The sequence below is a fragment of the Phycodurus eques genome, chromosome 12 (assembly GCF_024500275.1).
Source record: "Phycodurus eques isolate BA_2022a chromosome 12, UOR_Pequ_1.1, whole genome shotgun sequence".
NCBI lineage: Eukaryota > Metazoa > Chordata > Actinopteri > Syngnathiformes > Syngnathidae > Phycodurus > Phycodurus eques.
The window spans coordinates 11,296,471-11,319,873 of NC_084536.1; the positions used below are offsets into that span (position 1 = coordinate 11,296,471).

General features: G+C 39.4%; 4 protein-coding genes across 5 annotated transcripts in view; 1 reads left to right on the forward strand and 3 right to left on the reverse strand.

Moving 5' to 3' along the window:
• Nucleotides 1–570: 570 nt before the first annotated feature.
• On the reverse strand, nt 571–13,364 carry hibch (3-hydroxyisobutyryl-CoA hydrolase). 2 transcript variants are annotated; one of them, XR_009769590.1, is made up of 15 exons: nt 13,226–13,364; nt 12,963–13,005; nt 12,396–12,527; nt 12,237–12,321; nt 11,030–11,110; nt 10,857–10,909; nt 8,682–8,760; nt 6,464–6,609; nt 5,009–5,095; nt 4,886–4,944; nt 4,695–4,776; nt 2,354–2,473; nt 1,988–2,021; nt 1,718–1,888; nt 571–1,642 (listed from the first exon to the last, which is right to left on the reverse strand). XR_009769590.1 is itself a non-coding variant. In XM_061692503.1 (14 exons), exons 1-14 carry the CDS (start codon nt 13,255–13,257, stop codon nt 1,773–1,775), a joined length of 1,149 nt encoding a protein of 382 aa, XP_061548487.1. In that variant the 5' UTR covers nt 13,258–13,363; the 3' UTR covers nt 571–1,772. The 2 variants fall into 2 exon arrangements, 1 of the variants encoding a protein (XP_061548487.1); XM_061692503.1 differs by having other exon boundaries at nt 571–1,888; nt 13,226–13,363.
• A 34-nt stretch (nt 13,365–13,398) lies between these two features.
• LOC133410888 (prefoldin subunit 2-like) lies at nt 13,399–16,298 on the forward strand. Its single transcript, XM_061692504.1, has 2 exons — nt 13,399–13,905; nt 15,975–16,298. Exon 1 carries the CDS (start codon nt 13,435–13,437, stop codon nt 13,903–13,905), a length of 471 nt encoding a protein of 156 aa, XP_061548488.1. The 5' UTR covers nt 13,399–13,434; the 3' UTR covers nt 15,975–16,298.
• A 511-nt stretch (nt 16,299–16,809) lies between these two features.
• LOC133411027 (zinc transporter 7-like) lies at nt 16,810–17,982 on the reverse strand. The gene is made up of 4 exons (XM_061692824.1): nt 17,937–17,982; nt 17,814–17,854; nt 17,002–17,363; nt 16,810–16,909 (listed from the first exon to the last, which is right to left on the reverse strand). The coding sequence occupies exons 2-4, from the start codon at nt 17,830–17,832 to the stop codon at nt 16,874–16,876; spliced, it is 417 nt and encodes a 138-aa protein (XP_061548808.1). The 5' UTR covers nt 17,833–17,854; nt 17,937–17,982; the 3' UTR covers nt 16,810–16,873.
• A 3,319-nt stretch (nt 17,983–21,301) lies between these two features.
• Nucleotides 21,302–23,403, reverse strand: part of lss (lanosterol synthase (2,3-oxidosqualene-lanosterol cyclase)) — a 29,408-nt gene continuing 27,306 nt past the window's right edge. The window contains exons 5-6 of the transcript XR_009769574.1: nt 23,348–23,388; nt 21,302–22,493 (exon numbers count right to left, since the gene is read on the reverse strand). The gene's annotated coding sequence lies outside the window, so the exon portion shown is untranslated. The remainder of the gene's footprint in view (nt 22,494–23,347; nt 23,389–23,403) is intronic.

A 23,403-nucleotide genomic window follows, 5' to 3' on the forward strand; every position in this document is an offset into this window, starting at 1 on the left:
TTGATTTACAGAAGAAAGAAACATTGCATCTCATTATTTACTTCATAATGAACCATTTATGACGCATCAGACTACTTTGGGGAGAGATAATCAATCATGTTGGTTAATGAATTGATTAACCCCTCCTGTTACGTTATTTTGTCGGGAACAGAAATCATGTCCCTGGGTCAATTTGATCCGCAGTGTGTATAATTATACGAAGTTTCAGCAGGGGGGGGGGGAGAAACAAACAATAAACATTGTCGAATGATTAACTTCATTACTGATCAATTTATATAATTCCACTGGTTACTTTTTTCTTAATTTTGCAATTTGGATCTTGCTAGAGGATGAAATAGCAACAAATAAGCAATACTGGTTGTTACTGGGGAACACAATTGTTGTTGAGTTAGGTCTGACAGCTGTTTTTAACTAATTTTTGGGTACCAAATCCAAAACTGATCTCAGTTTTTCTCTATCACGTCAAGTTTTTGAACTATAGATCCCAGTTTTCTTAAAAAATATGAAAAATACTGTATTTAGCAGATATGTGCTTGCTCTATAAAACTTTTCAAATACTGACATCCAGTGAAACATGAAAGAAACAGGCATGACTGCTATGTTTATTTAACACTATTATGTTTTACAATGGGCGGCACGGTGGAGGACTGGTTAGAGGGTCTGCCTCATAGTTCTGAGGACTCAGGCTGAAATCCGGCCCCGCCTGTGTGGTGTTTGCATGTTCTCCCCGTGCCTGCGTGCGTTTTCTCCTGGTACTCCGGTTTCCTCCCACATCCCAAAAACATGCATGGTGGCTTGATTGAAGACTCTAACTTGCCCGTAGGTGTGAATGTGAGTGCAAATGTTTTTTTTTGTTTCTGTGTGCCCTGCGATTGGCTGGCGACCGGTTCAGGGTGTACCTGAACTCCTCCAGTTACATTCGCTTTACGGAATAGTAACGTTTGATTATCCAAAAGTGTCAGAAACTAAAACAAATCCCAGTAAACATTGTTTACTCCATATGTCATTATTACCAGTAACTGAGCTGTGAAATGAACCATTTACATTGTATAAGTTGATTATACTTACAAAAAAATATATTATTAAAGTGGGTCAAATTGAACGGGGCCCATAACAAGGAGACAAAAGTGACTTTAACAATAATAATATTAAATCAAATAGCATTCTCACACACAATCCGCTGGCAGTGTGTGAACACCCCGAGGGAAAAAAAGCACCGCTAGATGAAGCTGTACTGTAGTTTGTTTAGTTGATGAGATCACAAAGCGCCGACGCCACTTCATCACTGGAGACACGTTGTCCATATAAGGACATACGAGCAAGAGGCTGCCGCACGACACTTGAGGGCTAGCGCATCAGCCACAGAAAAGGGAAGAAGGCACTGGAGTGGCTTGCCAGAGCAGTTTTCGGGAAGAAAGTTCTGCTTGTAATCAACATTCACAATCCATCTTACCTTACCCACCAAGTCTTCGGTGGAGAAATGTCGTTATTATGTCACTATTGTACGTTGAATCAGGACGTCGCAACTTAACAAAATTCTGAAAGGCTCACTCACACATTTTCAAAAATAAGTAGATAAAAGATGAGCTTGCTTGTTTAATTTCACACTCGATGGGTGGGCTGGCATGCCAAAGACCATTGTCTAAAAACAAAAAGTCCGTTTGTCATAGTTTTGTTGTCTTATCAACATGGTTCACAGGAGTCAGTTCTTGATTACCTGATACAAAAGTTCATTGCTCACTATGGTGCATATTTGAAATTGTCAGCTGACATCACAAAGACAGATCCAGGTCTCCAAGCGAGGAGAAGCACTGATCGACACTCGGATCGGTAACCTCCTCCAGGGTGGGCGGCTTCCATTTGGGACTCTGGTCCTTGTCAACCAGAACTGATTAACACACACACACACACACACACACACACACACACACAAATGGAGTTTAGCGACATTAAGAGACGTGACAAATGGACACGGCGTCCAACTTACCCGCTCTTACGCCCTCGTAGAAGTCATAGCCCCGCTGCAAAGCGACACAAACCATGTTAAGGGGTCATGTTCTACTTTGACTTCAAAGGAATTGGATAGAGAAGTGCATAACATTGATGCTGCCATGAAACATTCAAGTTTCATGTTTGACATTTCATTCAAGAGTAAAACTCAACTGAACCCACAATTACTTTTTTCCAGTGGTTAAACATGCGGTGGGTTACGTTGTCCCAAGAACATTTTTAGTGTAACAAAGAAACAAACATAAGAGGACGGCTAAGTTGGTTGAAATAACTTGCATAACGTACATGTGACTTCTGAATAAACTCTTTTTAAGGACAAGTGTCCAGTGTGGCCTTCTCTCACCATACAGGCCTGACTCAAGCGATACTCCATCACCAACACGTCCTGCAGGTTGAGAGTGGCGCCGAGCTGCAGCTGTTTGTAGGTTAGTTTCAAGGACGTGGGAGACATCTTGGACAATGTCTGCGGAAGAACAACCGGGACAAAGAGAAAGTGATTTGATTGCTTGTCCCGAACATTTCTTCCTACCAAAACTCACAAAGTAGCACCCACCCATGGAAAGTTGGGAAAAATAAAATTGCCCTGAACATCAGTTTTACCAATGGCCATGAAATTGGGTGGACATGTCTATCATAACAGGATCCACGAAAAAGTCTTATGCACTCATGCTCAAAAGTGAAAAGGATGTTAGCTACTTTGGCCTAAATCTGAGATTTCGGTCAAATTCCTTCAGTTGGCCAACCTGAAAATGTTTTAAAACATTAGCCCATGAGACCAGTTTCACCGATACACACCAAATTTGGCGGACATGTCTATCATTACAGGATGTACAAAAATGTCTCAAGGACCCATGATGGCAGATGAACAGGGAGGCTGCCATTTTGGGAATAAATGGCCATTTTGTTGGCCATTAGTTTATTAAGTAAGTATGTATCTATCTATCCATCCCTCCCTGCCTCCCTCCCTCCCCGAGGAAGAGAAGCAACAGTTCTGAACTTTCTCCATTTATAGACAATTTGTCTAACCGTGGCCTGATGAACAAAGACTTTTAAGATACTTTTGTAACCTTTTCCATCTTTATATAAGCCATCAATTCTTAATTGTAGGTCTGCTCAGAGCTCTTTCAAGGGAGGCATGGAACATGTCAAGCAATGCTTATTGGCAGCAGAAAATTCTAACCTGCTGTGTGTTTTCTAGCAGCCAGAGCACTTTTAAACCACATCTCCAATCTTGTCTCATTGTTTGGATTCTAGGAATGTTTACGTTACTTACAATAATATTGTTTGTGTGGTATTAGTTTAAGCAGACTGTATATTCTTGTGATTTAGATGAACATCAGGCCACATTTTATGACCAATTCATACAGAAATTCCAAAGGGTTCACATACTTTTTCCTCTCACAATATCTACCTCTCATTTTCACAAAATTCCCTCAGTATTGCCCCCCCAAAAAAACTCTTAAATATGTGAAATGAACCATTTTGTATACTTTCATTGGATTTTAATTGCCAAACAAAAGACGTTTCACACCAAAAAAAAAGGTTTAACTATTTTTTTATTTGATTTTTAACAATAAAATGGGACAATTTGACGTGTTACATAACAGCAGGGTTTAGCAAAGTGCTTTTGCATTATTAATACCGACTGCAATGAGGAGGGCATCAGCAACAAACAGTGGAGCTGTATGCGGGGGAGGGGCCTATAATCTTCAGTCTTTTTTATAATCCATCCTTGGTCTGGCGTCATTGGACGATTCAAATGGATATGATGTGGAAAAACAGAATTAGTTAAATGCGTTTTAGGAAAGCTACTTTTCTGTGAAACACAGCTTCTCCCGAGAAGCTCCACATGGACGAGTGAGATGGCGCCGAAGAGGCACAAAACCAAGACTAACCCCATTAGGTGCTTAACTGCGGTAACTGCTAATTACTAATACACTCAAATGGCTTGGCTCTGTTCCAGCGGTCCTAACAGATGTTTACCAGATGGTGAGGAAGCGGGAGCTGAGAACGAACCAATCGTGGATACCATCTGGACTAATGTGTATCAAAACATCACCACATCATTTTATTGTTGTCTGGGAATCACATTTTTAAAAAATTCTTATCGTGAAGCATGGCTTCAAGTTGGATAATTATTTTGAGAATTCGCCATGAAAAAAGGGTTGCGCGGGCGCGCTCATCACCGCATGCAGCTCTAATTACTAATACAACTTCTTTTTTCTTTCTTATCGTTATTAACTGCATTACTAACAACGTCATTGAAATATGTGAAATGAACCCATTTTAATTATGTTGATTCCACTCATCAAGCACAAGTACTTATAACTGTATTTCCTTAATGATAGAATGGGTCGATTTGACCCGCAATATAACAAGAGGCTCAACTCTTTAGAGCGCAATCAAAAAGCCACATAAGTAGAATTTTAGTAATTCATTAAAAAAAATAATAATAATTTTATCAGCCCAAACCCTTACAACACTGAGATTGAAATATTTGACTTGTCTGGTAGAAGATAAAAACAATGGACATAAAAGCATCCTGTACTGACATTTTGAATAACCTGAAGGTATGTATTTTTGTACCAACTCTAGTTACTAGAGGCAAGTGACCACTTTAAGTTAGGTAAGCAAACTGTACAGTGCAAACAAATCAAAAGGCAGATTAAAAGTCAAGCAAATACCTCCACTTGTTTCTTAGCAAAATCTGATCCGTCTGCCTTCAGGTTCTGCATGATACCTTCCATACTATTTGAGCTGAACAACCTTTGGGGATGAAAGCAACAACGTGCTCATTTTACATGCTTGATTATAATATACAGTAATTAGCAAGCGTTTTTAGAATTGCATGACACAGCAGTGATTCACTCCCTACCTGTCAATATCAGACATATGCTTCTCCAGGACAAAAGGCTTGTCACGATCGAGGCTGCTCTGAGAGAAGTACAAAATGGATTATAAACACCAAAAGCAATCAAGTTCTGTTCAGACTCCTCACCTCGTTCTGGAAGGAGTCTAACACGCTGGAGATATTCTCTGCAGAGGGAGAACTCAAGTCCACCAGTTCCTTCTCCAGGTCCAGCATCTATTACAGTGAAAAACGAACAAAAATACAAAACTGAAAACAAATTTACAGGTGATTGAACACTTTTAGCAAGTCTGTATGGAAGAGATTATTCAAGCCCTTGTATCAATCAAACATCTGGTGATGTGTTCGCTGCATGTCCCACATACAATAATCCGCACACTAAATTGCCGGGTGTAACTAGGCAATTTAGTGATGAAGCGCTGCCTTCAAGAGTGAAAATAAAATCAGTGCTCTGACTCGTGTGTACGTCACTTTTTTAGACTCAGGCCCAACAAGAAGCCACTGGCTAGCTTGGTCCCAAGTCGTCATGGTAACGACCGGTTCTCGCGTTGTCACAATGTAATCCCTCAAAACAGGAGGCAGGACTTCACCAAGTTGCAGAGTTCCATTTATCAATTAGAGTAGCGGATCTCTGCATGCGGACGCACTCTCAAATACAAATATCCCCTAAAACACAAATCCAGTGGCTGATCTATCATGACAAATTAAGGTTAATAGTCGACTCAACCTCCACCACCCACAGAAATATAAACAAAAGCCACCTGTGGAGCTGCCAGACACATAGTGACTCAGCATCCGGTTTTCTGTGACGTACACACACATTTGACATCCCTGCATGAATAAAATCAAAAACATTTGGCATAATTTTTAGAGAATATAGGCATCTTTTGTAGAAAATAAGTACTTTTGAAATTTGCTTCTTAAAATATGACTTTCATCCCTTTAACTGACTTGAATATCATAATATTACTACCTTAACTTGGAAAAATACAACATTATTGTTGCAAATGTATGACCTTTTTATCCCAACAAAATATGCCTTTGTTCTTGTTCTAAGATTACAACTTTTTTGGGGGAAAAAAATACTTTATTAATTATAACTTTATCCCCCCCAAAATCTATTTGTTATTATAACAATACTTTCTTTTCCTAAAAAAAAAAACCAGGCTCCTTTTTAATTCCTATTGCATTTAGGTTTTAGTACACATGGTAGTTATTGTTAGCATAATTGCCAAAGTGCTTCAAACTTACTGTCACAATATGAATGAAAAATACCAATGTGCTTGCTAAAATTTGTGTTTCACGTCAGTATCCAGCCGTCGTCATGGTACACAAAGGTTGAATCGAGGACAACTGGACTCCTCCTGTTTTCTCAATTTGTTTTGTCTTTCTTGTTTTCCGAAAATCTTAAGAAATGACTTGGGTAACGACACTATTTGGCTAATATTATGTTGAATTGGTGTTATGATAATAAGAAGTCTTTGGAAACATTTCCTTGGATAATGCTAAATAACTCCTGTTTCTCTAGGCTATGTTCTATACAATATTGCATTAATACAAGGAGCCGCAACACAATACGTATACCTTCTTGGACTCAACAAAGTGAGTGGCAATTCCAGCTCTGTGCACGTCACGGCCTCTGAGGCGGAAGCCCGTCAGAGCCAGAAACAGTCCCAACTTTCCCTGAAGCCTCGGGAGGAAATAGCCACCGCCCACATCGGGGAACAGACCTGTCACAGTGAAACACAAGACTTCAATTTATGACATGTAAAGCAACAAGAGCAGTGGCTCATTTGCAGGAGACAGGACTGCCTCCTCAAAACAGCAATAAACAATAACCCTTCAATAATAGGAAGACGTAAGCATCCCACACATTAGTAAGACACCTGGGAACTGCTTTAAATTGTGGGGGGGGGGGGTGCATAAATGTGCATGATTGACAGTGCAAGAAGCAAAATAAATAAATAAATTACCTAAAATGTTTCCATATCTGAAATATTTCATCAGTAATCTGTTAGGAATTACGTCTGTGTTTTCAATTGAATTCAGCATTCCTAAATGTGAACTGAAGCTTTTCTGGTCACAGTTTGTGTGGCACGAGCCTCGCTGAACTGCAGTGGGATTAGAGACCAGTTGGCCGAAAACGTATTATCATAAAGCGTGGCGGATGATTGCAGGGACGCTTAAATCTGTCGAGGTTGCTGCAGGGATATTATCAGTTCAGAGAGTACAGAAAAATAGCATCAAATACATTGTCATTGTTGTTAACATTATGGACATCCATTGATGCATTTTTTTAGGTTCATAACATACTAACTTTCATACTGAAAAGACTAAACCTTTCCTACATTTTATTACTTGGGTCAATATGACGCGCCACATAACGGGAGGGTTAAACCACCATTGGGAGAAGCCTGATGTGTGTGTATGGGTGTTATGCTCATAAACCTTTTATTTATTTATTTTGCAAGAATACATTGTATAAGACCACGGTAGTCTAAACACGGTATTCTGATTAATACTGCATTCGCGGAATAAGAATCAGAACGGATTAATCCATCAATTTTAATTTTCTTAGTGGGCCACCATGTTTGGCAATATAGCCCTCTGCTGTCACATGACCAAACCCGGAAAACAGATAGCGGACTCCCTGTGTATGCTGCGATAACTAGCACAACTACGGGTTGATGACATGATTAGGGTTGGGCATTGAGAATTGAGAACTGATTGGAACCGGATTGGATGACTGACACAAAAATAAAATCTAAATTATTTTACCATACTGGAAAGAAAGTAGAACCAGTTGCATTACAAGCTTAACATTGACCTAAAACTTCACCAAAGGTCAAACTAGCAACTTCACATCACAATGAACTGGAACAAAATTCACATAAACGTTGTCTCACAGGACCACAAACATAAACCTTGTTCCTCATCGGTGGCTAGGTAAAGGAATCCCTTCAAAATAAAAGGCTACATGCTTAAAACAGGAAGTTAAGTTAAAACTTGCACATAAAAACCATTTGATGTGATAAAACAGTTGTAAATAAGTATTCTAACAATGCTATTTAACTTTTAGCTGAAACATAAATTAATGAATATTAAGTAAATTTGGTTAGTTCCACACACGTTGCCTTTTAGTTCATAGGTCTGATATTGATACTGGTTAGAAAGAACCCAGAGACAAACGTTCATTTTAGTCTATGCTGCGGGCTGCTACAAAAATTGGTGTTCATAATTTGGACAACCCCTTATTTAAACTATGCAAACTTTTTTGACCCAGCCCCCTAAAAGAACCGGAACTGGAATCGAATTGAGGAATCGGACTCGGGACCGGAATCGCTCAAATTGAAACAATGCCCAACCCAAGACATTATGGTTTGATTTTATTTATTTTTTTAGCAAGTTTGGGTTTGGTGAAAATTCATGAATTAATCTGTTTAATTCTCATTCCATGAATGCAATATCAATCATAATACCGTGTTTAGACTAGTGGTGGCATATACAATGTATTATTGTCCCCCAGAATTTGGGGTTTACTTTGCTTTTAAGTGACAAAACAATGTATTCATTCCCTAATGTCAGTAGTCATTTGTCCATTGTTAATCTCCTCACGGGGCATGAGCAGTGGGCCATCTGCCTATAAGTAATTAATCTTATGAGCAAACTACATTCCAGCATAAGAGGCTGGGCGTGGCAATTTGCACCACTTTTGGCGATGTCATCCACGAAAGTGATCATTTTCGTCTGTAAGTGAGCTCTCACACTCGTGCTGAGTGCTCACACCCACATTGCGGCTTACCAATAGCGGTCTCGGGCATGGCGAACATCGTTCTTTCGGTGGCCACACGAAAACGTCCGTGAACAGACAGACCAACTCCCTGCGGGTGGAGAATGAGACAATAACGTGACAACAATTTAGTCCCAAATGAAGTCCCAACAATGAAGAACGAAGTCCTGTTGTCGGCCATGTGTGGCGTATTAATGTTACAGTACCTGTTATACATTAAAGGTTTAATCATCCATTTTCTACAGCAATTGTCCTCATTAGGGTCAGAGGTAAACTTGGGTCTATCCCAACCGACTGGGTTCACCCGAGACTGGTCGCCAGCCAATCGCAGGGCACATAAAGACAAACAACCCCTCAAACTAACATTCAATGGACAATTTAGAGTCTTCATTGATCCTGACATGCATGTTTTTGAATGTGGGAGGAAGTCAGAAATGTCAAGAAAACCCTACTAGAACATTTGAACTTTATTTGGGGTTAATTAATAGTTGATTTTGAAATGATGGCAGGTGTGTGCTGACCATTCAACACATGTTTGCATGTGATTAGTTAACTCTGAACACAGCCAAACACCGAGTTATAAGAGTGCAACAACACTTGTGCAACAACATTATCTCAGCTCATTTTTATTTCCCCTCTTGAAAAGATGTATTATTTTAAATTCAATTGAGATGTACAGGCTATAGGTCACATTAAAGGAGGAAAACGTTTTGAAATTATTTTTAAGCAACAAAATATGGAAAAAATGAAGTGCTGTGAATACTTCCCAGATGCACTCTAATATCCAGCTCTTAGGTCACAATTTGTTTACTTTTCTTGTAAACGAATTAACATAATCATTCTTAAGCCTTTGCAGGGGATTCAAGTCATGCAAAAATAAACACTTCGCCAGACCGCATTATGCTGGAAACTTGACATAATAGTGAGAAAATACGCTGGTTATAAGAAGAGATGCTGAAGGTTCTAGTTTTCCGGCTACAGCTTTCGCTTTCTGTGTGGAGTTCTTATGGTCCGCTTGCGCTGATGTGGCTTCCCTCTGGGTATTCCTGCTTCTGACTCAAACTATTATTGAAATAAATACAATACAGGTACTTTAAACACATTATATGGACTAAAACTACAGTCAAGGTCACATCACGGAAAGATTAAACCCAACTGTGATGTGATGGGTGAAACTGACCGATTTTAAAGTTAAAACAATTTGCCAATATTATGTAATTACACACACACACACACAAACATACATATATTATATATATATATATATATATATATATATATATATATATATATATATATATATATATATATATATATATATATATATATATCTCACTCACACACACTATTTATTTATTTATTTTTTGACAAACACCCAAACAAGGTACTTAAATCCTCCTCTTACGGTTGTATTGCAGGAGTAGCAACAATGTTACTGTTTCAGATTGACCTGAAGCATTTTTTATGATCCAAAAATGTCCAAAATGATAATAAAAACGCACTTACTATGCGATATAGAAGTGAAAAGCCACTTTAGACATTTTTGTTTGTTTTAAATGGGTCAATTTGAGCCATAACACAAAAGGATGGTTAAATATATTAACCCGGTTGTAACACAAGGGGCACAAATGGGAGCAAGGAGTGTTCATTCTTTATTTTTATTACTGTATTTATTTTTGAATGACTAAACTTGCAGCAGGTCACATTGACACGTGAACATTTCTGCCATCCCAAAAGAAATAAACATAACAGGACGGTTAAGGACAAAAGTTAAACATATTGAAGCCCAACAGCAAACCTCTCTAATGATTCATGTTGGTTATTTTTGGTGGGGGGTGGCGAGTAAGGTCATAATTCAAATTCAAGCTATATCTGACTCCTGCAGGGTGGCAACAATGTGTTATCCAATCAGATGCCATCGTGCACTCTGAGCAGGTAACACAAAGTCCTCTGCCGACACCCTCAGACGGAAATCTACATCGCACCTAATAACAGTAACTGTCCATTATCTCAAAATGCCTGCTCTGTTTGGAATCTTCCCCTGACCTCAACCCCATTGAGAACAAGTGGCGTAGCCTTAGTCACCCGAGTGTACCACTGGAATATAATCCACAGGTACAATCAAAAGTGTCATGAAATGCCACTGTGCCATCTTAATTATTATTCAAATGAATAACTTTCACTTACCCCTCCCATTGTTATTCCGTCGATGAAGGCAATAAATGGTTTCCTGCATGTTCCTGAAAAGATCACATGTATGAGGAGGAGAAATGTCGGGGAAATGTGAGTAACTACAGGGGATTTACCATAAATTGGTTGATTGGGAAGACAATTTTTATTTTAATGGCCATAAAGCTCACCTATAGCATTGTTCAGAATGTATTCCTCACGGAAAAAGACCTTCGCAAGGGGATCGCCAACTTTCCCCGCTTCAGTAATTGCTGAAAAGAAATGAAGCATCAAATGTGACAACAGTCAGTAGGATTCGATGGGAAACCAAATTCTGAATTCTGATCAAACATCGGTGTCGGCTTTCTGCACATGCTGGAGCTTTCTTGGTTGGAGTTTGAACGACATTTAATTCACAAGAAGAAGCGGAAGCCCGATGGGGAGTTTGGACTGACAAGGAAACGTCCACTAGCTTAATGCTGACACATAATGGGATATGCCATGGATGGGCTAAGAAAACTAGCCACGATTTCGGGGTGGTTATAAACCTTTAAACAACTTCAAACAAACAGTAGCAAAACATGTAGACAGACAATATAACAATACTCATGGGCATATATTCTTTATTATATTTACTTCAAGCTTAGTTGTGACGGTCTCCTGTGTTTCGTCATGAAGACTACGTGTAGTATGTCTGTATGTATTATACTGCCTCCTGGTGGCTGAAGCATGCACACCAGACACACAAAGCCCATTTAATTAATGCATGAAATCATGATACACAAACTGTTTAATTACTTACATTTTATTTAATTATGTAATTACTGTATCATTTTTATAAACTACATTATTGTAGAGTTTTTTTTATATTAAAAACACAGTAGTTTTTGGTAGTGTTTTTTCGGTTGGTTGTAACGCATTTATGGCATTTTCATTCATTTCAATGAGGAAAGATATTTGAGTATTGAGTATTTGAGTTACGAGCACGGTCACGTTTTTTTTTTTTTTTTTTTTTTTTCAAAAAAAATATTTTTAACCCAAAACTATTGACTAAATTCCGGGATAAACTACCAATAAGCGTGTTCATTCAGGGGAAAAAAAGACAATCTTTTAAAAATAAATTGAAAAAAATGTCAAAAAAATTTGAAAAACGAAGCAAAACAAAAAAACACTGAATAGGTGAATCCATGCGTGGCAAATCATAATGATGTGGGGGTGGGTCCACTGTAAAAAAAACAGAAGGCTAATACGAAAGCAGTCATTTATATAAGTTGCAAAGTGGCGACATACACAGCAGTGTCCTTGCATAGTCAGTGCATTTTTCAAAATTGCAATAGTTTGTTTTTTGAGTGACAAATCTGAAACTGCTGAGTAATACAGGAGTTTAACCACTAGTACCTCTGATGTCTCCACCGGCGCAAAATGCTTTCCCGCCTGCTCCTTTGATGATCACAAGGTCCGTGTCGCTGTCACTCTCCCATTTCTAACAACACAACATCTTAAAACCACACAGTGACAAGGAGGTTCATAATTTATGAAGAGCACTTTAGCCTATACCTTGAGCTGGGGGTAGATGGCTCTGATCATGGTGAAGTTGAGGGCATTTAGCACTTTGGGCCTGTTCATTGTGATCACACCGGCCCGGCCCACCTTCTCGAGGAGAACCTCGGGCTCCACTCGACTGGACATCTGGAGCCAAAGAGAAACAATTTTATTTCATGCACATAAAAGTTTTGAACATTGAGTATAGTCATTGTCCCACAATGGGGACATTCCTACTGGAGTCTAATAGCCTACGCAGTAGTTAAGTCATAATAATTACAGTATAACATATTTGTTTGAAAAACATTTATAGGCCATAAATAGAAAAGAACCAAATGGGAAACTGTAAGTAAGTACAGCGGAAACTAAGCGTGCCTTCTTTGTCGAGTGATTTGACGTATTCTTTTGCGCAAACTAGTTCATTTCACGTCGTTCGTAAGATCAAAATATCGTATGTCGTAAACCGCGTAACCGGGTCCTCGGTTTACAACATGATATTTTGATCTTACGAACAACTCCTTTGTGCTTTTCAGAGGGCTTGTAACCATCCTCCTGAAAACCACAAAGCAGTCGTTCCCTCACCATGTGTCCTTGAATTCGATGCAGTCTGCAGATGGATCTGAGTCTGAAAGAAGCAACAACATAATGGTCACCTTCTATTTTCGCGTATATGACTTATTATCAACAATGCGTATGATGACATGATAGAGGTAGTGATTTTTTTCCAGTTTTTTTTAATTTGTTTTTTACTTAACACCCCACTGTGACTGGGCCTTATAACATACTTCCAGCATTTCATAACGGCAGCAAAAAATGACCATGCGGCAACAACTGAATAGAAATACCTGTGTTTACATGCCAATGTTGTTAATGACATGACTGTTAGCTGTTGTTCGTCTTCGGACACTGGGCCTCTTCACTTCCTGATAGAGGTAGTAGCTACTCCTGATTGGTCACAATAGTGACGTCACGTGATGTAACGTCCGGGAGCCACCTCCTTTTTTGGTTTGTAGAACAAGAAGAAGAAGACACACTCCCGTCACCAACTTCCAAAATGGCTGCGAACGCTAACAACACGGCTTCCCAACCTGGTAGCAGTGGCGGGGGAAAACAGTCCAGCCCCTCCGCCGAACAGGTGGTGGCAACATTTCAGAGGATGCGTCAGGAGCAACGCAACATGGCCTCTAAAGCAGCCGAGTTAGAGATGGAATCGAATGAACACAGCCTAGTCATTGAGACCCTGAAGGGCGTGGATCCATCCCGGAAATGCTTCCGTCTTGTTGGCGGCGTGTTGGTGGAGAGGACAGTGAAAGAAGTTATGCCGGCATTGCAGAGCAACAAGGAGCAGCTCTCCAAAATAATTGAGTCCATCAACACCAAGATGCAGGAGAAGGGGCGTGAACTCACAGAGTACAGAGAACGCTACAACATTCGCCTGGTGGGCGAGGGAGATGCGCAAGGCCAGTCGACGGCATCCTCCAAAGATAGTGAAGGAGGCGGCGGAGCTGGTGTTTTGGTTTCATAGGTTGTTGTTGTTGTTGTTTTTTTTTTAATGGCATGGCTCAGTGGTTTATTGCATATTGAAAACAGTTGGGAAAAAAAACAATCTAGGTTTGAATTTGTCTCAAGATTTTGGACTGACAACTTCAGGATGAGACGTGCCCTACTGAATCCGTTTTCTGATTCGATAGGGCTCGAATGTTGTTTCCAGTGTGTTCAGTCGCTAAATAACGTGGCAGCGCAGACGAGGTTCTCACGTTGGAGGAATGACTTTTGTTCTCACAAGCTGCAAGGATGAAGGCGCTTGGAAATGTTAAAAACAAAAATCCAGTTTTGGTTTGTTTGTAAGTTGAATATTTTCAATAAAGATTTGGGGAAAAAAAGCAATAAATGAGCCGCCTCGGTCCACATTGACACCAACTCGTGGCACGGTGGTACGGCAACCAATATAAAACATACGTGGGCACAGAGGGTGATTTAATTTAAATACTGTTAATGCCATGGTTTGGCTTTGACTTCTTTTAAGCTTTTAGCGTGACTTTTCTTCGACACGTGATTTACGTCACATGATGCGTTCGGGACAAGCCCGGGAATTTCGCTGAGCGACTTCGGGCACGTTGCCACCTACTGGCGATGCGGTGGCCACAGAAGGATAAATAAAACTGCTTTCGAATAGTTTTTTTTGCTCAGTCGCTCTCACTAATTTTAAAATATAGCTCGTATTTGAGCTTTCATAGCCTGGAGTGTAGCTGTAAGCTTCTTTTAACTTCCTGAAGGAGGCAGCCATCTCTTCTTGGTCAGCGCGAGTGACCTCCCGAGATGCGTTTGGAACAGCCCGGAAAAAAAATGGATTAAGAAGTTCCAGATCCTCAATTTAATGCTTATTTTTGGTTTGTGCTCGCAATATTACACGATTCTAATTGATACATTTATATGTGCAATTAGTCCCCGATAAAAGTAATGGATAAGTACTGAACATTCCTTTATTTTCGCTGTAAATTGAAATCATTTGGTTTCGACATCAAAAGATAATTTTCGTTATTTACATTTGCATCAGATACGACAGCTTAGAACATTGCAATATCTAACTGAATACAATTTTATAGGTGAACCAAAGTATTGTGTACTACTTTCAGGACGATGTCACATCGAATTGGGCTGACAGGTGTGAGAAAGAAACTCGTTCTCTCTGGGACTTTAGAAAGAAGAGCTTTAGGACACATTTACACAACGGACACACATAAATCCTAGATCTCAAGAAAAGAAAAGAAAAAAACAAAGCTGTGCAGAAAGAAGAAACAGCTGAACTCTTGAATCTTAGAATAGCGCCCTTATAAAAACACAGTTGTGTGCTTGACTACATTTCATCCTCATTTTCTTTCTGCTTCACAGTTTCTTGTTTTTCCACCCCCACACAGGTCTCTGGTTTTCATGTCGGCTACACCAAGTATGAATGCAGTCTCGTCTTTTGATGTGAAACCCAAATGTTTTCAGTTTATTGCAAAGTAGAAGCAGGTCCTCAAAGTGACAGCAAGGTGTGGCCCATCTCTGGGCAGTTATCTCGAATTTATTCCGATTTATGAAAACAGGATTAGATGTGAGATTTCAAGATGGCAAATACTGTTGGGATAAGGCGCGGCTTGAGGAAATAGATAAAGGTCAACCTCTCCCATAGCAAAGGAATGAGGTCAGTTTGTCAGCGAGAATAAGCGCTTATCTCCAGGAGTTTCTTTTATTTTGGTCAGGGAAGTCACTAGAACGTTGCAAAGTCCACTCGAGTCTACTACAAAAGACACACATCTGCTTCAAACACAAGAAATTCTTGTCAAGTCTTACATGGGTCGTAAAGCCTGTACAGTGCTAGTGTGTCTGTTGCAATGCCCAGAACGTTTGGCATATGGGAGATGAGTCATGTTTAAGCCTCCTGTTATGTTGCGGGTTAAATTGACCCATGTAAATATTTTTTAAAAGGAAAATATATTCTTTGTATTATTTTTTTTTGATTTATATTATTGATTTTGTTTTTAAATTGGAATTGACATGTTATGGTAAATATCCATCCATCCATTTCAAATACTGCTTATCCTTATTCAGGGTTGTGAGGTGCCGCAGCCTATCCCAGCTGACTTTGGGCAAAAGGCGGACTACACCCTGGATTGGTCAGCATTCAGTCGCAGGGCACGGAGAAACGAACAACCGTCTCACTCGCATTCACACTTTCATTGAGTGGGAAATGAAGCCACGCTGCCTGTACCAAAGTCAGGCAAATGTACTGCATAGTAAAGGGTAAATGTATTGTGTAAAAAAAAAGAAATTCACTTTTTTGATGGTTAAACACACTGCAGGTTAAATTGACCCCGTTAATATTTTTTAAAATGAGAAAAACGGTTTTTTTTTAACTTTCTTTTTTTTGGGGGGTGGGGGCGGGGTAATTATGTATGTAATATAATTGATTCATTTTATAATGTTATTATATATGTTTAGTTATTGTAATCTATTATGGATAATGAAATTACATGATGCAATAAAAATGTAAAAAAAAAAAGAAAAGTTACTTTTTTATGGTTGAACATGCTGCGGGTCAAATTGACTCCTGTTAATATTTCTAAAAATGACCAAAAACATTGTATGTTATGTTTTTAATTTATTTTTAATTAATGTAACAGTATTTATTATATATTTGTAATTTAAAAATATTTAAAATTGTTGTTCTTTGTAATCATTTATTTACATGTTATATTAAATACATTTTGTAAAAAAAATAATAATGCAAAAAATAGAAAATATTGTTTTTATTTATTTAATTAAAACATACTGTAAATATGAGGCATTGTAGTTTTTTTTTTATGTTTAAACATACAGTGAGTCACATTGAAATATTTAGGTGTACCAAAGGAAAAAAACACAACAGGAGAGTTAAGCGCACCATTATCTTCCAATGTTTATTTTTGGGGTATCCTTCACATTTCTGCTGGCATCTTGGGGGATTTCGTCTAGTCAGAGTCGCTGCTGCAGGAACTGCTGGACGACTGAAGAAAACAAAAAACATAGATTGAGAATACAAGCATGAACATTGGGAATTTGTTTTGCAGAAGACCTCACATGGGTGAGTAGGTCTTACCCCATGGCAGTCCTTTCCTTTCTTGTGGCACTTGCCATGCTTGTGGCCATGCTTGTGCTTGTGTTTGCCATGACAATGACCACCATGACCATGCCCGTGTCCATGATCATGTCCATGTCCATGGCCATGCCCATGAGCATGCCCATGATCATTCCCATGACCATGCCCATGCCCATGATCATGCCCATGCCCATGATCATGCCCATGATCATGCCCATGTCCATGTCCATGACTCGATTCACAGCAAGGTGTGCAGCAGGGCTGAGGAGGACAGCCACCTGGTGGATACTGAGGGTATCCTCCAGAAGGATATTGCGGGCATCCCCCAGGCTGGTTGGGGTAGCCCTGAGGGTACTGATTCCCTTTACACACAGAGGAAAGAAAAGAAGTGGGATTAGTTCATTCAACGAATCCTCATGTTATATTCAGAGTCAAAATCAATTGACCCGTTTGAATGTCATAGAAATACGTACATTAAATCTCCAATTATGTTGCAGCTTGCGGGTTACATCGACTGATTTTAAAGTAATAGAAATAGAATTATTTAAATAAGTGTAATTAGCATGGTTCGTTTAAATTTCATTTTAACATTTTTGTTTAATTCATTTAAATGTTTTTGTTAGTAATGGAGTTAATAATAAGAATAATACAAATATATACTGGAATGTTTTTATTTCATTTAATTTTACTTGGTTAAACACATGATGGGTCAAATATATCCGGGAACATTAATGGCTGTTCCTGACAAATGTAACTTAACAGGAGAGTTTAAAACAGCAAAAGTAATGCTCAGTTTTCTGGGTGTCATTTACCTTGGTTGTTCCCGTACATTCTCTAACAGCTCGTGAAACTCCTGGAATTGAGAAAAAAAACAAAAACACAAATTAGCACAATTTGCCAGTAAATCACAAATGATCAAAAAGAGAACAACTTACTGCACGTGGGAGTGTCGAGTCACAAACGCAGTCGCCTGCTTTTTTGTCGCTCCTTTTATGAGCAGCCACTCCTCGACAATTGCCTCCCTCCCTCTGTGTGTGTGTGCGTGTGTGTGTGTGTGTGTGTGATGGTTAACGTACAGTCTACAGTCCACCAGGTCCGCTTGGGTGAACATTTGCCCAAATGTCTTACTTTCAAGGCGATTAAACAATTTTGGGGGGTATTGTATTATTTACTATATCACAATATTAAATATTCTATTGATTGCACTTTAAAGGATGTTTTAAATATTAGTCTTGTTCCACCTTCAAGGTCCCAGGTGTCTGGTTGTCATGCCCTTATGTAGCTTGAAGAAGGATTGTTTAACTGTCCCGTGTTCCAGCTCTAAAACCTACAAGGGGGACATACTTTACCGAAGTGTTTGTCTGGTTGCGATGCCAATATAAACAGTAGCTTCAAGTTGGACTGTTTAACCATCGTGTGGTGCAGCCTCACGACCCGCTAGGCTCCATACCCAAGTGTGGCATTTAGGAGGATTGTTTAACCATCCACGTATCTGTCCTGTGTTCCAGCCTCAAAACCCATTACGTGAAATACAGTACCTAGGTATCTGGTTTTTATGATAATACATAGCCATAAGAAGGATTGTTTGGATTGTCCAGTGTTCTAGCCTCAAGACCAGCAAGGCCTCATACCCCAGTGTTGCGTTGTTATGCTGATACATGTCTTTCAGGATTGTTCTAACCGTCCATGTATCTGTCCAGTGTTCCAGCCTCGAGAACCACAAAATGTCATACCGAAGTGTCTGGTTTTTATGCCAACCCATAGTAAAAGAAGGATTGTTTGACTGCTCTGTTTTCCAGCCTTGAGTCCCACAAGGCCACATAGCCATGTACCTTGTTGTTATGCCATTAAGGCATAGCGTTAAGAAGGATTGTTTTGACTCACATGGATTTAATATGCATTCGGCGTTAGTATACTACTTTATATATATAGTAGTATATAGTAGTATAGTATATAGTAGTAGTAGTAGTAGTATTATATATAGTATATATAATATATAGTAATATATAGTAGTATACTACTTTAATGCATCTCACAAAGTCTCGTCATAGCATAGATAGACAACAGAGATATAGCATTTTATAATTTGCCCCAATGAACTACAACATATTTTGTTATTTGTTGGCCTTGTTATTAAAATAAAGATAACAAATGACTCACACTCATTTCTCAAGTCATTATTTGTCTGTTGAAGAAATTCCACAACACATGTCAGGTAAATGCACAAAAGACGAATAATCATGAAGAAACACTTCCATAAAAATCACCCGCTATAAAGGTCCTCCCTTGTTACACACGTGTAATAATAAAAGAACACTTGCAGATAACATACTATCTATCTATTTTCTGTAGCGCTTGTCCTCATGGGTGAGGGTCATTGGTGAGCTGGAGCCAATCCCAGCTGACTTTGGCCGAGAGAAGCCGGGTACTTCCTTCACTGGTCGCCAACCAATGGTAGGGCATATACAGTATAGACAAACAATCATTTACATTCACACCTATGGACAATTTAGTCTTGACTTAACCTGACATGCATGTTTTTTGGAGGAACTTTTAATAACCCTCCTGCTATCGTTTGGGTGAAAGTGACCTGTCTAAAACAGGTTTTAAATTTATGTTTTTAATTTACATTTTTATTTACATGGTATATGTAATACATAACTGTGTAATCTTGGTTCACAGTCATCAAAGAGTCCTTTTCTTTGTTTGAACTGACAGCAGACAAAAGGTGGGACCCTCTCTCCAGGGAGACCAAGCTGGGACAGATCATGTTATGCAAATACAGCAATTAACTATTTGCTTAATATTCAAACATGCATGCAAGGCGCCACCTACTGGCGTCTGAGAGTACTGCAACCCATTAACCTTCATCCAAAGTTGTTTTTAACTGAAGATCAAATGTCCGGACGGTACGGTGGACGACCGGTTAGAGCGTCAGCCTCACAGTTCTGAGGACCCGGGTTCAATCCCCGGCCCCGCCTGTGTGGAGTTTGCATGTTCTCCCCGTGCCTGCGTGGGTGTTCTCCGGGCACTCCGGTTTCCTCCCACGTCCCAAAAACATGCATTAATTGAAGACTGTAAATTACCCGCAGGTGTGACTGTGAGTGCGAATGGTTGTTTGTTTGTATGTGCCCTGATTGGCTGGCAACCAGTTCAGGGTGTACCCCCGCCTCCTGCCCGATGATAGCTGGGTTAGGCTCCAGCACGCCGTGACCCGTGACCTGTGACTCTGCTTCATTTTCCTCCTGAGATGTCTGGAGAACGACCACCCCTCACCGACCAGTACCACAACAAGCGTTGCTAGGATGTTACAGTATTAGTGCCTATTAATAATTTCGGGGAAATTACGAGCTTCACACAAAATCCCAACTTTGCCCTCTCTCTTTCTTGTCTGGACTAAACGCATTTAACGCTCACATTTTCAACTTTATTTCAGCAACACTGTGTTCTATTTCCCTTTTTTTGTGCCTATCTTTCTTTCTTGCATCAGTATTAGTGTTATTTTCTTCCGGTAGTTAGCCTCTGTGTTTCCCTATAGATCCCACATTGATTTCATTAAATATTTTATAAAATTCCACTCTTTATTGTGTTTTGTGTGTGCTTTAATAAGGAGACCTCTGCCATCTAGGACTCGTATTTCATAAAATGTAGCAACCTTCAGATTATGTGACTGATAAAAGGTTTGTCGTCACTTTCTCTTCAATTTTACACATATAAAAAGTGACGTGGTGCCCTTTACGAAACAAAATAGCTTGATTTATAACGCAAAGCGTCAAATCACGCGAAACCGGAAGCAACACAGGCGTTGCTGCTTTGACGAAATTATCAAATGCTGGAGAGAGTACGTCTCTCGGCAGGCCTGTGAGCGCCTCGGGATTCCCCCGGAAGACCTGGATGAAGTGGCTGGGGAGAGGGAAGTCTGGGCATCCCTGCTAAAGCTACTGCCAATGCGACCCGACCTCAGATAAGCGGTAGAAAATGGATGGATGGATGGATGGATGGACCTCAACCCACCTGTGTTGTTGTGTGTCAAATTGAACCATTTTAAAAGTTTTTAAATATTGAAGTGCAAGGGGGCAGGGATTGCTATTTTATGTGGATAAAGATGCAGCAGGTCACACTGACCCCATGAACATTTTTGGTGTACCAAATAAACAAACAGCACGAGGGTTGAATATGAATAAATACTGAAGAAAACTGGAGAAAAACTTGCATTAAGAAGTAATGAAGTAAATGTTTCTCGAAAAAGTTAATAATGGAGTTCATGATGAAAAAACAACACTGTTTATTGGGATTTTTTTCATTCTTTTCATAATTTGGTGCCCTGGGTAAAACTGACAGAGGAACAGTAATTTTGTTCCAGAGACGAAAACGTAACAGGAAGTTTAATCAATAAGTCATTGAGAGGTCATGCACAGAATATTAATTGACATGGTTCGTAATGGAGTTAATCATAAGATATAACCATGCATACAATAGTTTCTGTCACCTTTGGATACTTAAACACTATCTGGGTCAAAAAGCCCCAGAATAGTCGATCTCTTCTTGAGAAGCGAACAGAAATTGTTAGTCATGGTGTAAATTATGAGACATAGGCATTGTTTATTCAAATTTTAGATCTGTTTCTGATACTTTTAGATAATTAAACACGGTCCTGGGTCAAACTGACACAGTAAGCCTATTCCTGGTCCTAAAATAAATAAATGACAGCAGGGTAAAGCAACAATCCAGTGAGAGGTAAGGCACTAATACTGTATATTGATTGAAATGGTTGGTAATGGAGTTCATCATGAAATAAATACAAAGTTTATTGGGATGTTTTCATTTCTGATTCAGATAATGAAATGTGGCGTGGGTCAAAATGACCCAGGGACATTTTTGTTGTTCTTGAGAAACAAACATAGGAGGAGGGTTCATCAACAAGTAAATGAGTGAATCATGACGCATAAACAATATTTACGAGGATTTTGTTCCGTTTTGGACACTTTTGATACTTAAACACAACCCGGGTCAAACTGACACAGTAAGATTTTTGTTGTTTTTGAGAAATGCAACAGGAAACTTTATTTAACATGTACAGCACCGCCATTTATCATTTACTTTTCACAATCACATTTTATTGCAATCAACAACCAATCTATCCCACTGTTACATTGATATATTTGTTTTCATTATTATTATTTTGAGCTTAGAATATAGATGCTCCATTATGGTAACAAGTACATTTCAAGGTCATATGCCACTACTGTATTGAACATCCGTGGTGGCCGTATCTGTGGCCATGGTGGCCGTATCCGTAGTGCCCGTAGTGCCCGTAGTGCCCGTATCCGCGGCCGTATTCATAGCCGTGGTGATGGCCGTACCCGTAGCCGTTCCCGTATCCGTAACCAAACCTTGGTCTTAACCCTCTGTTGGGGCCACAAGCGGGATGGCCCGCCCGCGGAGTAGCACATGCCCTGTGTGGACCGTATGGCATCGTCACCCAGATGATCCTAAAGTGGGATACAAGATTTTTTGTCACAATCCATCTACTGTATCACGTTTAAAAGACAATATTCAGGAGCTGCCTATGGAAAGTTGAAAAAATTGCTTGTTTTTTACCCAGAGGCAGCTCTATGGTTTTCGCTTTGGTTACACTACGCCCCAAAATTCACATGTGAATTGTGCAAATCCTGGTGAGCATGTAATTTAGAGATCCCCAACACACACACACACACACACACACCTCCTGTGGATAAGTGTTAAGAATCAGCACTTGTACTAAAACACTTAAAGCGGTGCATCTAGTTTGTCAATATTTTTGTGATGTCCATATCAAATAAACAAAACGAAGGAACGAACAATCAAAACAAACACAAAAAGAAAGAACCAACGAACAAACAAACATAAACTTCGTTGGAGATGTGTATCATAACAGGATGCACAAAAAAGCCTTGTGGACCCGTGCCCGAACTTGAACAGGACGTCGGCCATTTTAGTTTGAAGTAGCCATTTTGGGCAAATTCTCATCATTAGGAAGTTGTCCAAATGAGGCCCAAATGGAAGCAGGTATTGTGAATGTCAATATTTGCTGATCATTTTGAGAATTTGACATGAAAGAGGGCTCGTTCATCGCTTTATATCTCGTAATAGTCAGAAAAATCGCCCCTCACAGACTGCATTAAAAACAAGGAAGTATTGCAACAGGAACCAACTGTTGTGATGAATTTCCCCTCTGTAAAACAAGTGTGGTTTTGTAGGTTGAAACAAATTACACAAACAATTGTTCTCTATTGAGCAAACGAATAATAATGCTCATAAATAATCCCCAAAATAACACAAATTGTAAAGAAAGAGAAATAAATACCTTGATTTGTCTTGCGCTTGTCAAAATGGCAGATCCACACTCTGGAATGAAAGAAA